Source organism: Bombina bombina, chromosome 2 (assembly GCF_027579735.1).
Source record: "Bombina bombina isolate aBomBom1 chromosome 2, aBomBom1.pri, whole genome shotgun sequence".
NCBI classification, from domain to species: Eukaryota; Metazoa; Chordata; class Amphibia; order Anura; family Bombinatoridae; genus Bombina; species Bombina bombina.
The window spans coordinates 1,243,677,472-1,243,693,051 of NC_069500.1; the positions used below are offsets into that span (position 1 = coordinate 1,243,677,472).

Consider the following 15,580-nt stretch of genomic DNA (forward strand, 5'->3'; position numbering starts at 1 on the left):
TGTGAGAATAGCAATGGATCTTAGTTATAACCTGCTAAGATCATAGAAACCTCAGGCAGATTCTTCTTCTATTTACTGCCTGAGATAAAATAGCACAACTCCGGTACTATTTAAAAATAACAAACTTTTGATTGAAGAAAATAAACTAGCTATATTTAACCACTCTCTCCTACAACGTCCTTTAGCTTGTTGAGAGTTGCAAGAGAATGACTGGCTATGACAGTTAGGGGAGGAGCTATATTACAGCTCTGCTGTGGGTGTCCTCTTGCAACTTCCTGTTGGGAATGAGAATATCCCACAAGTAATGGATGATCCGTGGACTGGATACACCTTACAAGAGAAAGTGTGGTTTTTTTCAATTTTTTCCTCATATTTTATATATTTTTTTATAGTAAATTATAAGATATGATGAAAATAATGGTATCTTTAGAAAGTCCATTTAATGGCGAGAAAAACGGTATATAATATGCGTGGGTACAGTAAATGAGTAAGAGGAAAAATACAGCTAAACACAAACACTGCAGAAATGTAAAAATAGCCATTGTCATTAAGGGTAAGAGAATTGAAAAATGGTCCGGTCATTAAGGGGTTAAACATTTTATATTACAATCTCAGTTTACTGTCCCTTTTAATTCACCTAACATCACCTCAGAACTGCCACTGATGGCCTCACACTGAGTGTATTTACTTGGTGGTTATCATTCAGATGCCAAACTGTCTCCTAACACCGACACAGCTGTATTTGAGTTTCTTTCAAGAACCCTTGGCTTTCTGAAATGCAAATAGATGCAAAGTTGCACCACATTTAAATTTGCCTCCCATATTATACAGTAACAGGGTCTTGTACATCTTGTTACCAACAGAATAAGGACACTTCACCAACACTAACAGATAATCTACATCTGAACGTCTGTGCATTTGCTGAATAGAAAACCATATCTTAAAGGAGATTACTTAACTGCTGTCAGAGTGAACAGTAATTTATCAACTTGATTGCGTATGTGTGTGTGCTGGGCAAGCAGATTGTTAAATAACTACTGCATTGAGGTAACAGGTAATAAAGCTTAAATGACTTGTAAATTTTCTCTCCTGATTAGTATCATTCTCCTATACAGTAATATTTATAAAGCAATTACCATGGGGTGACCAAGCTTCACTTAACTCTTTGGGTCAGATTTAATAAGGGACGAGCGGACAAGATTTGCTGCTTCTTAAGTTCCGTTTCAGGCGGACCGGAAACGATGGGGCTCCGAAGCGGCATCCACTGCTTAATAAATGGAGCCGTTAGACTTTAATGAAGAGTTTTATTGTTACATTACTAATAGAACAGATTCCAGAACTAAATATATACACACCGGTATATTTTTTTAAAGTTTATTTTATTGTATTTGAAATCAACCTTGGCGTTGTTACACATATAAATATTCCTAGGTAAGTGTTTACTAGACCTAATGGAAACAAATCTGGGACCCTTATACCAGCACATGTACCTAAAGCCACTTTAGTAGATCAAGTTAATTTTCTGTTTATATATGAAGTGTTCTCTAGCTGGTGTCTTATCAGAAGGAGGAACAGCAAACAATTACACACAGTAACTCGGGTAAGGCAGAACAAACATGCACTACAACAACTGCCTGTATAGGAATGTGTATGAGAAAAGTACTTTCACATAAACAGCTGAGGGGGGAAAATACATATTACTAAATTATCTTGGCAAATAAGATGGAAGTGCCTTAGCCAGCTCTTCAATAAATGAAGCAGGTCGCTACTACACTAATAGTCTGGGCCAAGAGTTAAACAAACTGTAGCTAGACACCACACCACACATCCTGTGAGAACAAAACCTTTATAGAAACAAAAGTTAGTGGTTTTCACCAAGGAACCAAACAGGGAGAAAAAGTGGTGTCTCCCATCAAGAGTGAAAATGTATCTGAAAATATCTGTCTTATACAGTCTCTTCTTTTACTTATGTTTACACTGAAGTAGTGATCGCTATTTCATTGTCATAATATATACAATTTGCTTTTTGTACTTAAGATGTTGCAAATGACAAAACAGAAGAATTGAAATGTTGCTAGTCCTTATGGTACAACTGTCTGCTGCTTTACCTAGCGAGGGAGCGCACTACATTTAGCTGAATAGTGCGATCATGCACGCTGTTATTATTCATTCAGCAAGCCCATGGCGCAATTGTTAAAAAAAAAAAAAAAATCCTCTGCGCCAAAGAGGACAGCTGAACTTACAAGTGAAGTATAGTTTTAGCTGTAAAATTCTGTACTGTATTTTTATATTTGTTCCTTACATTTTTCTCTTTGCATGTCTTATATCACTGGTTACAGTAATCTTACTAGTGTTGCACTGATCACAAATGATAAATATCTGTATCTAAATAGAGCTGATAACATAATGCAGATACTGCCCTTGTTTATTAACGTGTAAGTTAACAGTTAAATCATATTTCCTTAACAAATACAATTATATCTTGTCAAGACGCCAACAAGAAGACATAATGAAGTAAACGAACCATAGCTGGTTACTTCTTAAGTATGGATTAGTAAATGTAAGCCAACTAGAAAAAGCAAACAGTTAGCTTTACTAGAAGGGTTACCAGGTGTCCGGAATTAAAGTAGACATCCAGCATTTCAATCAGCTGTCCAGTAAAATATGTGTAAAAAACAGACCCTTAAATGTCCATTTATTTTACATTCTGATGTGGGTAAATGGCTGAAAAAGGGATTATAGGTTCATGGATCTACTCTGAGGTCTATCATTTTCAGAGGGGCTGCAGGACCTTGAAGTTGATCTTAGGTATGAGATAGGTATGCGGCTGGCAGAGGGGTTTGGGACAAGGATGTTATGTGGATAGGCAACTGACACAGTGGTTGCAATTCAAGAAACATAATCTGAGGAGGCTGCAGAACCAGGGTTCTGATGTCTGAGGTGGGTACAACTGCCTACTATTCTATACTATATTTACACATATTAACCCCTTAATGACCGACGACGTGCAGGATACGTCCTGTAAAAAAATACAGTTAACGACCGAGGACGTACCCTGCACGTTGTCGGTCTGGAAAGCAGCTGGAAGCGATCCTGCTCGCTTCCAGCTGCTTTCCGGTTATTGCAGTGATGCCTCGATATCGAGGCATCCTGCAATAACACCCCTTGGCCATCCGATGCAGAGAAAGCCACTCTGTGGCACTCTATGCACTGGACATCGTTGGCCGGTATCGTTGGTGGGTGGGAGCCGAAGTGGAAGGCGGGTGGGCGGCCATCGATGGGCTGCGTCACGTGGAGGGGGTCGGTGGAAACCGCTACATTATTAAGTAAAAGTGGGAGAAAGTGGGGGAGGGAGTCATTTAAAAAAAAATATATATATATATATATATATATATATATATATATATATATATATATATATATATATATATATATATATATATATGGGATCTGGGAGAGGGTTGGGGGGTTATCTTTGGGGGGGGGAAGCTACACTACGGGAAATAAAAAAAAAAATAAAAAAAAAAAAATTATATTTTACCCTAGGGTAGAGGGGGAGGGTTAGAGAGCTGTTTGGGGGGGGGGGGATCAGGGAGGTTGGGGGCTAAGGAGGGATCCTACACAGCAGCATATGTAAATATGCTGGGGGGGGGGGAAAGATAGCTTTTGTTTTAGTACTGGCAGACTTTCTGCCAGTACTTAAGATGACGGGGACAAATGTGGGGTGGGGGAGGGAAGAGAGCTGTTTGGGAGGGATAAGGGGGTCTGATGTGTCAGGTGAGAGGCTGATCTCTACACTAAAGCTAAAATTAACCCTGCAAGCTCCCTACAAGCTACCTAATTAACCCCTTCACTGCTAGCCATAATACACGTTTGATGCGCAGCGGCATTTAGCGCCCTTCTAATTACCAGAAAGCAACGCCAAAGCCATATATGTCTGCTATTTCTGAACAAAGGGGATCCCAGAGAAGCATTTACAACCATTTATGCCATAATTGCACAAGCTGTTTGTAAATAATTTCAGTGAGAAACCTAAAGTTTGTGAAAAAGGGAACAATTTTTTTTTATTTGATCGCATTTGGCGGTGAAATGGTGGGATGAAATATACCAAAATGGGTCTAGATCAATACTTTGGGTTGTCTACTACACTACAGCTAAAATTAACGCTAGAAGCTCCCTACATGCTCCCTAATTAACCCCTTCACTGCTGGGCATAATACACATGTGGTGCGCAGTGGAATTTAGCGGCCTTCTAATTACCAAAAAGCAACGCCAAAGCCATATATGTCTGCTATTTCTGAACAAAGGGGATCACAGAGAAGCATTTACAACCATTTATGCCGTAATTGCACAAGTTGTTTGTAAATAATTTCAGTGAGAAACCTAAAGTTTGTGAAAAAATTTGTGAAAAAGTTAACTATTTTTTTTATTTGACCGCATTTGGCGGTGAAATGGTGGAATGAAATATACCAAAATGGGCCTAGATCAATACTTTGGGATGTCTTCTGAAAAAAAAATATATACATGTCAAGGGATATTCAGGGATTCCTGAAAAATATCAGTGTCCCAATGTAACTAGCGATAATTTCGAAAAATAGTGGTTTGGAGATAGCAAAGTGCTACTTGTATTTATTGCCCAATAACTTTAAAAAAAAAGCAAAGAACGTGTAAACATTGGGTATTTCTAAACTCAGGACAAAATTTAGAAACTATTTAGCATGGGTGTATTTTGGTGGTTGTAGATGTGTAACAGATTTTTGGTCAAAGTTAGAAAAAGTGTGTTTTTTTCCATTTTTTCCTCATTTTATAAAATTTTTATAGTAAATTATAAGATATGATGAAAATAATGTTATCTTTAGAAAGTCCATTTAATGGCGAGAAAAACTGTATATAATATGTGTGGGTACAGTAAATGAGTAAGAGGAAAATTACAGCTAAACACAAACACCCCAAAAATGTAAAAATAGCCTTGGTCCCAACGGGCAGAAAATGGAAAAGCGCTTCGGTCATTAAGGGTTTAAAAACATATCAGAGTAAAATAAATTGTGAAATTAAGAACAATGGATAATATTCATATAAGATATAAAAATACAGTCAATATCTAACTTCATAAATTTAAAAAACACATAATTCAGCAGAAATATCCTAAAATCTAGATAATATAAATAAATAAAAAAACGCTAAAATCCAATTTATACTAAAAACTCACAATAATTCATAGTGATCAGCCCTTACAAGAATGCTTGGATATCTAATTCTATGTTTAACCCTTGGGTTCCAGACAATCTAGGGTTTTAATCCAAAAAGTCTCTTGTTGTCTTAATTTCAACAGTCTATTAGTGTCCCAACTATCAGGAGCAACCCAATCAACAATTTTAATAGTCATATCTTTGGGATTTTGGTTATGTGACATTTTGAAATGGTATGAAACACTATGATTATCAACCCCATTCTCTATATTCCTAAAGTGTTCCTGTAATCTATACTTTATCTTTCTTTTAGTTCTTTCAATATAGATTTTATTTTCTTAAAAACTGCAACACACTTTATTTTGCAGGCAATTGGGGAACATTTTGAAAATTAACCATAGATCTTAACCACTTTTATTGGCTGGTTATTTATTGTGCGCTCGTAATTTGTCAGTTTACGGGTGCACGATAAAATAGCTCTCCACTTGTGATCTAGCCCATTGTGGGAAATATTTCAAGGACCATTTAACCAGCAGGTACCCTTATTAAAATCAGTAGATTTGTCTAGTTCTGCAAGTCTAATGGCACCAACCTCACTGGCAGTACTACTGAGTGCAGCCAGCAGGATTAAACTCACCAGTTAGCATACCACCCATGTGTGTTCCATCTTGCAGGAAAAGGCACCAGACAACGCCATTTGTCATATGTGTGCCTCTGTGCAGAACAGTAAGCGTATAAGAGAAGTTAATTGTATTGGTGTCTGAATCAATTCTTGTTGTAGAAAAGTCTAAATCACCCCCGAAGTGTTACCACAGTGAGCAATTGTGACTAAAGCTAAACTGGATGCCTAAGTAATAACTCACATGTACAGAATTATTCTTTATATGCTGTCACGGTACATATTGTACAGAAGTAATACAGAAATAAGTTCAAATCTCTACAATCAGACTCTACAAATAAAAACCATGTACTGTAATGAAATGTTAATATATTTCACAATATAACTGAACACATCTTAAATTACAGATAAACTGATAGGACAAAGAAAACACAAAGTACTTACAAAGTAAACATATTCATGATACAACCATACATAAAAAGGCATTAGGTAATCAGCATATTTACAAAAAACGTGCACAGTCAATCACTGTCACTACAACAATGGTACTGTATGTTTCCTATCAGAGAAGAAAGCACAGCTCCCTGTGTATGATGACAGTAAAGATAAATAACAAAATCACAGTATTTCTCAAAAAGCAATTAGCTGTGAATAAACACACACAGGTATGTACACCCTATTAAATTACTTTCCCTTCCTGCAATACTTTATTAACCTGTAAACCAGGTAACCTGACATCATACACATTCCAAAGGTTCAACTCTTTGATGCTGACAACACTGACTTATGTCAGTATTTATGTTACTATAGTGGTTATTTACCTTAAAGCAAGGAACCTGCAACTTCACTTGGTATCACAAACATAGCATTATGGTTATTTACCTCTATGTCAGAGACCTGCAACTTCACTTGGTATCACAAACATAGCATTATGGTTATTTACCTCTATGCCAGAGACCTGCAACTTCACTTGGTATCACAAACATAGCATTATGGTTATTTACCTCTATGCCAGAGACCTGCAACTTCACTTGGTATCACAAACATAGCATTATGGTTATTTACCTATATGCCGGAGACCTGCAACTTCACTTGGTATCACAAACATAGCATTATGGTTATTTACCTCTATGCCAGAGACCTGCAACTTCACTTGGTATCACAAACATAGCATTATGGTTATTTACCTCTATGCCAGAGACCTGCAACTTCACTTGGTATCACAAACATAACATTATGGTTATTTACCTCTATGTCAGAGACCTGCAACTTCACTTGGTATCACAAACATAGCATTATGGTTATTTACCTCTATGCCAGAGACCTGCAACTTCACTTGGTATCACAAACATAGCATTATGGTTATTTACCTCTATGTTAGAGACCTGCAACTTCACTTGGTATCACAAACATAGCATTATGGTTATTTACCTCTATGCCAGAGACCTGCAACTTCACTTGGTATCACAAACATAGCATTATGGTTATTTACCTCTATGCCAGAGACCTGCAACTTCACTTGGTATCACAAACATAGCATTATGGTTATTTACCTCTATGCCAGAGACCTTCAACTTCACTTGGTATCACAAACATAGCATTATGGTTATTTACCTCTATGCCAGAGACCTGCAACTTCACTTGGTATCACAAACATAGCATTATGGTTATTTACCTCTATGCCAGAGACCTGCAACTTCACTTGGTATCACAAACATAGCATTATGGTTATTTACCTCTATGCCAGAGACCTGCAACTTCACTTGGTATCACAAACATAGCATTATGGTTATTTACCTCTATGCCAGAGACCTGCAACTTCACTTGGTATCACAAACATAGCATTATGGTTATTTACCTCTATGCCAGGGACCTGCAACTTCACTTGGTATCACAAACATAGCATTATGGTTATTTACCTCTATGTTAGTGACCTGCAACTTCACTTGGTATCACAAACATAACATTATGGTTATTTACCTCTATGTCAGAGACCTGCAACTTCACTTGGTATCACAAACATAGCATTATGGTTATTTACCTCTATGCCAGAGACCTGCAACTTCACTTGGTATCACAAACATAGCATTATGGTTATTTACCTCTATGCCAGAGACCTTCAACTTCACTTGGTATCACAAACATAACATTATGGTTATTTACCTCTATGCCAGGGACCTGCAACTTCACTTGGTATCACAAACATAGCATTATGGTTATTTACCTCTATGCCAGAGACCTGCAACTTCACTTGGTATCACAAACATAGCATTATGGTTATTTACCTCTATGTTAGAGACCTGCAACTTCACTTGGTATCACAAACATAGCATTATGGTTATTTACCTCTATGTTAGTGACCTGCAACTTCACTTGGTATCACAAACATAACATTATGGTTATTTACCTCTATGTCAGAGACCTGCAACTTCACTTGGTATCACAAACATAGCATTATGGTTATTTACCTCTATGCCAGAGACCTGCAACTTCACTTGGTATCACAAACATAGCATTATGGTTATTTACCTCTATGCCAGAGACCTTCAACTTCACTTGGTATCACAAACATAGCATCCAGGTTCACAAAGTAGGTACAATATCCATTTTATTAAGATGGATTAGGACAGGCATATATGCTTTGTGGTTAGAGAAGGTGTCTGTGTAAATTGGACTAACTGATTATTTGTACAATAGCTCATTCCACAAAAGCTTTTTAGCAAATTACTTTATGTGGCGTAGAACTAGTTGAATGCCTTTCACTTCTGAGACATTTTACACCTAGGTGTTGAAGTCATTTTTATTCGTTTGCAATACTAAAACATTTTCTGTTTTAAGTGATTACATAATTTAACATAAATTAAGGTTTATAATAATTTGTGCAACAAACATTAAAACATTTTAATGCTGGGTGGATTTGATTTAAATTACTAGTCAGTAAGACCGGTTTTAAAATCAATTTAAATCATGGTTTTCATTTTCAGAACAATAACTTTCCAGATTATTTTTAAATTACTGATTTGGTTACATATCATTACATATGCATAGTTTATTTAACTTAAAGTGAATGTAAACGTTGATGAAATAGTGCCCATTTTTTAAAAATACTACTAAAACAGGGGCACTTTCATTCATCAATATTTACATTGCAGCAGATTTTGCAAATACCTTCTTCTCCTGTAACGCCGGATCGACGATCCCCCCGCCTGCTTCTTCCTACTGTACTAACACAGCAACAACGAAACTGGCTTCCTCCAATCACAGCGTGGCCTCACCAGATGGACGCTCCTGGGGGGAAAGCCTTGCTTGGAGGAAGCCGGTTTTGTCATTGCTGACGAAATACAGAGGACCTGCATGCGGGGGGGGGGGGGGGAAATCGGCGATTCGGCGTTTCAGGAGAAGGTAAGTATTTGTAAAATTTGCTGCAATGTAAACTTTGATGAATGAAAGTGCCCCTGAGTACACTGTCAGAGTCATTTAGGCAAAAGGGCTACAAGGAAAGGACAATATCTAAAAAAATCAAATCTGCCCTAAAAACACCACGGGAAAGGCTCAATACAAAGAAAAGGAAAACAAAACAAGAACCCCTCTAGTAGTCACTTACAACCCTACTCTGGAAGGAGTACGCAAAATTATTAAAGAGCTACAAACACTAATTTCAGAGGACCCCACACTCAAAAAAATATTTCCTGAACCCTCCATACTAGCATTCAAACAACCGCCTAACCCTGAGACAGAGATTGGTCTGCAGCATATTAACCACAGAATGGCACTGCACGATGCAACAAATCACTCTGCAAACTGTGTCAACATATATGTGACAACAACACAGCCAGACACAACAACGCGTCATATAATATTAAAGGATCCTATTCGTGCTCATCTGCTAATGTGGTGTACATGATACAGTGTACAGCGAGTGACAGAGGTTGCTACATTGGAGAAACTGGCCTAAAGCTGCATCTCAGAATGAATCTACACAGACACTCGACCAAAAACCACAAGGAAAATTAATATTGTACCCCTGTTGGTCACCACTTCACCCAGACTGGTCACTCCATCCTTAACCTCAGGATTAAAATTCTTAAAGGGAATTTCAAAGACTCTCATGAACGAAAGACGTTTGAGATGAAAATGCTCACACATTTCAATACCAGAAATGAAGGACTTAATGTAGACTCTGGCTTTCTCACACACTACCATAACCTTCTATAATCTCTCATTTTATTGTCCTATATTGGTTTCTTTTTCCTTTTGTTTCTCCTCTCATCTTGCCTATTTACTCTCCTCTGTTTATTTATTCTTTCTGGCTATTCTCAGCTATTTTCTCCTTCAGACACATTCTTTGCTTATATGACACCCCTCTCACCCCCCTCCCTCCCTTCCATTTGTTGTATGTGATGTGTATCTATATCAGAATGATTAGTATTGCTTCAGACCTGAGGAAGAGAGGAAAACTCTTGAAAGCTTGTCTTTGAAATATTATGTTAGTCCAATAAAAAAAGGTATCACTGCATACTGCAATACTTTGTTTTTTGAGCATCTTATCTACTGGACTAACATGGCTACTCCAATCTTATATATATATATACACACACACACAGTATATCTATCTATCTATCCATCTATCTATCCACACACACACACACACACAGTATATATATATATATATATATATATATATATATATATATATATATATACACACACATACATACATACAATTTGTGTAGGTCACTAACTGAAATTTGACTTACAATAGTGTTCCAACAGCTATTTGGTTACGGTTAGTAAACTGGGCATTTAAATGAGATGCACTTTCAAAATAATTTGAAAAAATGAAAATATCTTAAAGGGATAGGAAAGTCAAAATGAAACCTGCATGAATCAGATCGAACATGTTATTTTAAAACACCTTTAAATTTGCTTCTATTTTCAAATGTGCTTCGTTCTCTTTCTATCCCTTGTTTTAACAAAAATGCACATATCTTACACTAGTGGGACCTAGCTGCTGATTGGTGGCTGCACACATTTGTCTCTTGTGATTGGCTAACTATATGTCTAGTTGTCAGTAGTTCAATGCTGTTCCTTCAGCAAAGGATATCAAGAGAATGAAGACAATTTGATAATAGATGTAAATTGGAAAGTTCTATCAAAATCATGAAGCATCATTTTGGGGTTTCCTGTCCCTTTAAGTTTTAAATATTTACAAACAATGTTAATAATGTTAAAGCTTACTATACTATTTACTCAGTGACACATACTAATGATAATTTTCATTGCAAATGAGGTAGATGTTCAATTAGAAATTGACTAAATCAGAAGCAAGTGTGAAAGTGACCAGCATGTACACATGTACTGACTCCTTGGTAACTCTGCGGGAGTGAGTACAATGTTATCTATGTGGCACACATGAACTAGCACTGTTTAGCTGTAATCTGGGGATAAATAGAATCAGAAAAAAACAAAAAGGTTTAGACTGTGTGATTGGTAGGGAATGTAGCTCACCTTTAAAACGTTATCCCAGAAGTTTAAAAGTATATGTAATATAAGGTGGCGCAACTTAGCTTGCTATTCCCAAAGTGTAAGTATAAATAATATTAATTGCTTAGATGTTGCAGGTCAATTATACACACCAGGATCTGTATACTCCTTTTGGCAAATATATATATATATACACACACACAATGATAAAGTAAAATGCAATTTATTGTTTGTATAATTAAAAACATAAAATCTACAATAAGCAAGTTTATTAAATTATTAAATTATTTATTAAATTATTAAAGAGCTACAAACACTAATTTCAGAGGACCCCACACTCAAAAAAATATTTCCTGAACCCTCCATACTAGCATTCAAACATTGTTTGTATAATTAAAAACATAAAATCTACAATAAGCAAGTTTGTCAAAACATAGCATATATGTATAAATGTAAAAACTGGACACCGGTGTCTGTTAAAAATCAATATAAATAAAAATAATAAAAAAAACTCTATCTTTTTCAAATGTATCCAAATTAATATAAATTTTTATTACTTGAGTCCAACAGTGTAGCTATCAACACTTGGCAACAATTCTAAATAGACTGCCTGCTTTAGGATATCAGAACTTTTTGTTATATGTAACAACTGTATATTCTTAATCCAATATTCAAAAAGGTTCTTGGGGTTTAGTATGGTGATCAGCCCAATGGCTATGGATACAATGAGTAGAAGTATTTGTTATTTGTTTTAGGCAAGTTTGCCCAATATTACCTTATAGTGTTTCTGAATGAACACACTATTTGCGGTAAGTCCGTGATGGAAAGATTCTCCCAAAAGCTCTCCGTTGAGAAATGAGAATCTTTTCATCACGGACTTACCGCAAATAGTGTGTTCATTCAGAAACACTATAAGGTAATATTGGGCAAACTTGCCTTAAACAAATAACAAATACTTCTACTCATTGTATCCATAGCCATTGGGCTGATCACCATACTAAACCCCAAGAACCTTTTTGAATATTGGATTAAGAATATACAGTTGTTACATATAACAAAAAGTTCTGATATCCTAAAGCAGGCAGTCTATTTAGAATTGTTGTCAAGTTTTGATAGCTACACTGTTGGACTCAAGTAATAACAATTTATATTAATTTGGATATATTTGAAAACGAGAGAGTTTTTTATTATTTTTATTTATAATGATTTTTAACAGACACCGGTGTCCAGTTTTTACAAGTTTGACAAACTTGCTTATTGTTGATTTTATCTTTTTAATTATATAAACAATAAATTGCATTTTACTTTATCATTGTGTGTATATATATTTGCCAAAAGGAGTATACAGATCCTGGTGTGTATAATTGACCTGCAACATCTAAGCAATTAATATTATTTATACTTACACTTTGGGAATAGCAAGCTAAGTTGCGCCACCTTATATTACATTTACTGTTTAGCTGTAAAAACACACTGAGATAAGAGGCGGCCTTCAAATGCCTCGAAATTAGCATATGAACCCACCGAGGTTTAGCTTTCAACAAAGAATACCAAAAGAACAAATGCAAATTTGATGATAAAAGTAAAATGAAAAGTTATTTAACATTGTATGCCCTTTCTGAAGCATGAAAGTTTAATTTTGACTAGACTGTCACTTTAAAAATGTTAACAGTTAAAATCTACAATATGTGGATATGGCTATCAACATCACTAACATTAACTGTGGATATTGGCAGAAAACATTAAAACAATTCTGGGATTCTCTTTATACTCACATTTCAGAGCACTAAAAGCCAGCTCATAAGACCAGCGTTGATATCTTTCATCTTTAAAGTCGGGTACAGACGTCCCTGAGTTGGTGCCATATTTCACCAGGATTCTATCCGGAGGCTTCTTCACATGGTTGTTCTGGTAGATTGCTGCTGCTTTGACGAATATTGGGTCAGGGTAGTTCACTTTGTCAGTCAGACAAGATAACCCCCGAACTATGGAGTCTGTGCTATTTTGAGACAGTTTCATATCCAAGACTTGACCAACAACTGAATGCCTTGCACTATTCACATTCATATTACTCTGTAAGGTTGGCATTTTTAATAAGACGTCATTGGCAGCAGGGTTCTAAATTGCAGCACAATCAATTTATAACCTGGAAAATAAACAAAAACATTTTTTGTATTGATTACTAAATAAAAAAAAACACAATTTATGCTTACCTGATAAATTTATTTCTCTTGTGGTGTATCCAGTCCACGGATCATCCATTACTTGTGGGATATTCTCATTCCCAACAGGAAGTTGCAAGAGGACACCCACAGCAGAGCTGTAATATAGCTCCTCCCCTAACTGTCATAGCCAGTCATTCGACCGAAAACAAGCCAAGAAAGGAGGAACCATAGGGTGCAGTGGTTACTGTAGTTTAAATTTAAAAATTACCTGCCTTAAAATGACAGGGCGGGCCGTGGACTGGATACACCACAAGAGAAATAAATTTATCAGGTAAGCATAAATTGTGTTTTCTCTTGTAAGGTGTATCCAGTCCACGGATCATCCATTACTTGTGGGATACCAATACCAAAGTTAAAGTACACGGATGAAGGGAGGGACAAGGCAGGAACTTAAATGGAAGGAACCACTGCCCGTAAAACCTGTCTCCCAAATATAGCCTCCGAAGAAGCAAAAGTATCAAATTTGTAAAATTTTGAAAAAATATGAAGCGAAGACCAAGTCGTCGCCTTGCAAATCTGATCAAAAGAAGCCTCATTTTTACAGGCCCAAGTGGAAGCCACAGCTCTAGTGGAATGAGCTGTAATCCTTTCAGGAGGTTGCTGTCCAGCAGTCTCATAGGCTAAGCGGATTAAGCTTCTTAGTCAAAAAGAAAAAGAGGTTGCCAAAGCCTTTTGACCTCTCCTCTGTCCAGAGTAGACAACAAACAAAGCAGATGTTTGACGAAAATCTTTAGTAGCTTGTAAGTAAAACTTTAAAGCACAGACCACGTCCAAATTGTGTAACACAAGGATGGAACAACAATCTCTTGATTGATATTCTTGTTAGATACCACCTTAGGTAAGAACCCAGGTTTGGTAGGCAGGACTACCTTATCCGTATGAAAAATCAGATAAGGAGAATCACATTGTAAGGCAGATAGCTCAGAGACTCTACGAGCCGAGGAAATAGCTACCAAAAAAAAGAACTTTCCAAGAAAAAAGCTTGATATCTATGGAATGAAGAGGTTCAAACGGAACTCCTTGAAGAACCTTAAGAACCAAGTTTAAGCTCCATGGTGGAGCAACAGGTTTAAACACAGGCTTGATTCTAACTAAAGCCTGACAAAATGCCTGAACGTCTGGAACATCTGCCAGACACTTAACAAGCTGACAATCCTTTTTCCAAACCTTCTTGGAGAAAAGATAATATCCTAGCAATCCTGACCTTACTCCATGAGTAACCCTTGGATTCACACCAATAAAGATATCTACGCCATACCTTATGGTAAATTTTCCTGGTGACAGGCTTTCGTGCCTGTCTTAAGGTATCAATAACTGACTCAGAGAAGCCACGCTTTGATAAAATCAAGCGTTCAATCTCCAGGCAGTCAGCCTCAGAGAAATTAGATTTGGATGGTTGAAAGGACCCTGAAGTAGAAGGTCCTGTTTCAGAGGCAGAGACCATGGTGGAAAGGATGACATGTCCACTAGATCTGCATACCAGGTCCTGCGTGGCCACGCAGGTGCTATCAGAATCACCGATGCTCTCTCCTGCTTGATCTTGGCAATCAGTCGAGGGAGCAGAGGAAACGGTGGAAACACATAAGCCAGGTTGAAAGACCAGGGCGCTACTAGAGCATCTATCAGTGTCGCCTTGGGATCCCTGGACCTGGATCCGTAACACGGAAGCTTGGCGTTCTGGCGAGACGCCATGAGATCCAGTTCTGGTTTGCCCCAACGATGAATCAGTTGTGCAAATGCCTCCGGATGGAGTTCCCACTCTCCCGGATGAAAAGTCTGACGACTTAGAAAATCCGCCTCCCAGTGCTCTACACCTGGGATATGGATAGCTGATAGGTGACAAGAGTGAATCTCTGCCCAGCGAATTATTTTTGAAACTTCTAACATCTCTAGGGAACTTCTCGTTCCCCCTTGATGGTTGATGTAAGCTACAGTCGTGATGTTGTCCGACTGAAATCTGATGTACCTCAGAGTTGCTAACTGAGGCCAAGCCTGAAGAGCCTTGAATATCGCTCTTAGTTCCAGAATATTTAATGGAAGGAGAGACTCCTCCTGAGTCCACG

The 15,580-nt window shown here is 37.1% G+C and overlaps 1 protein-coding gene across 1 annotated transcript in view; it reads right to left on the reverse strand.

Moving 5' to 3' along the window:
- Positions 1–13,435, reverse strand: part of NSUN7 (NOP2/Sun RNA methyltransferase family member 7) — a 340,200-nt gene extending 326,765 nt beyond the window's left edge. The window contains exon 1 of the mRNA XM_053704032.1: positions 13,068–13,435. Coding sequence (XP_053560007.1) covers positions 13,068–13,380 — 313 coding nt within the window. The 5' untranslated portion in view covers positions 13,381–13,435. The remainder of the gene's footprint in view (positions 1–13,067) is intronic.
- Between the last annotated feature and the right edge of the window lie 2,145 nt (positions 13,436–15,580).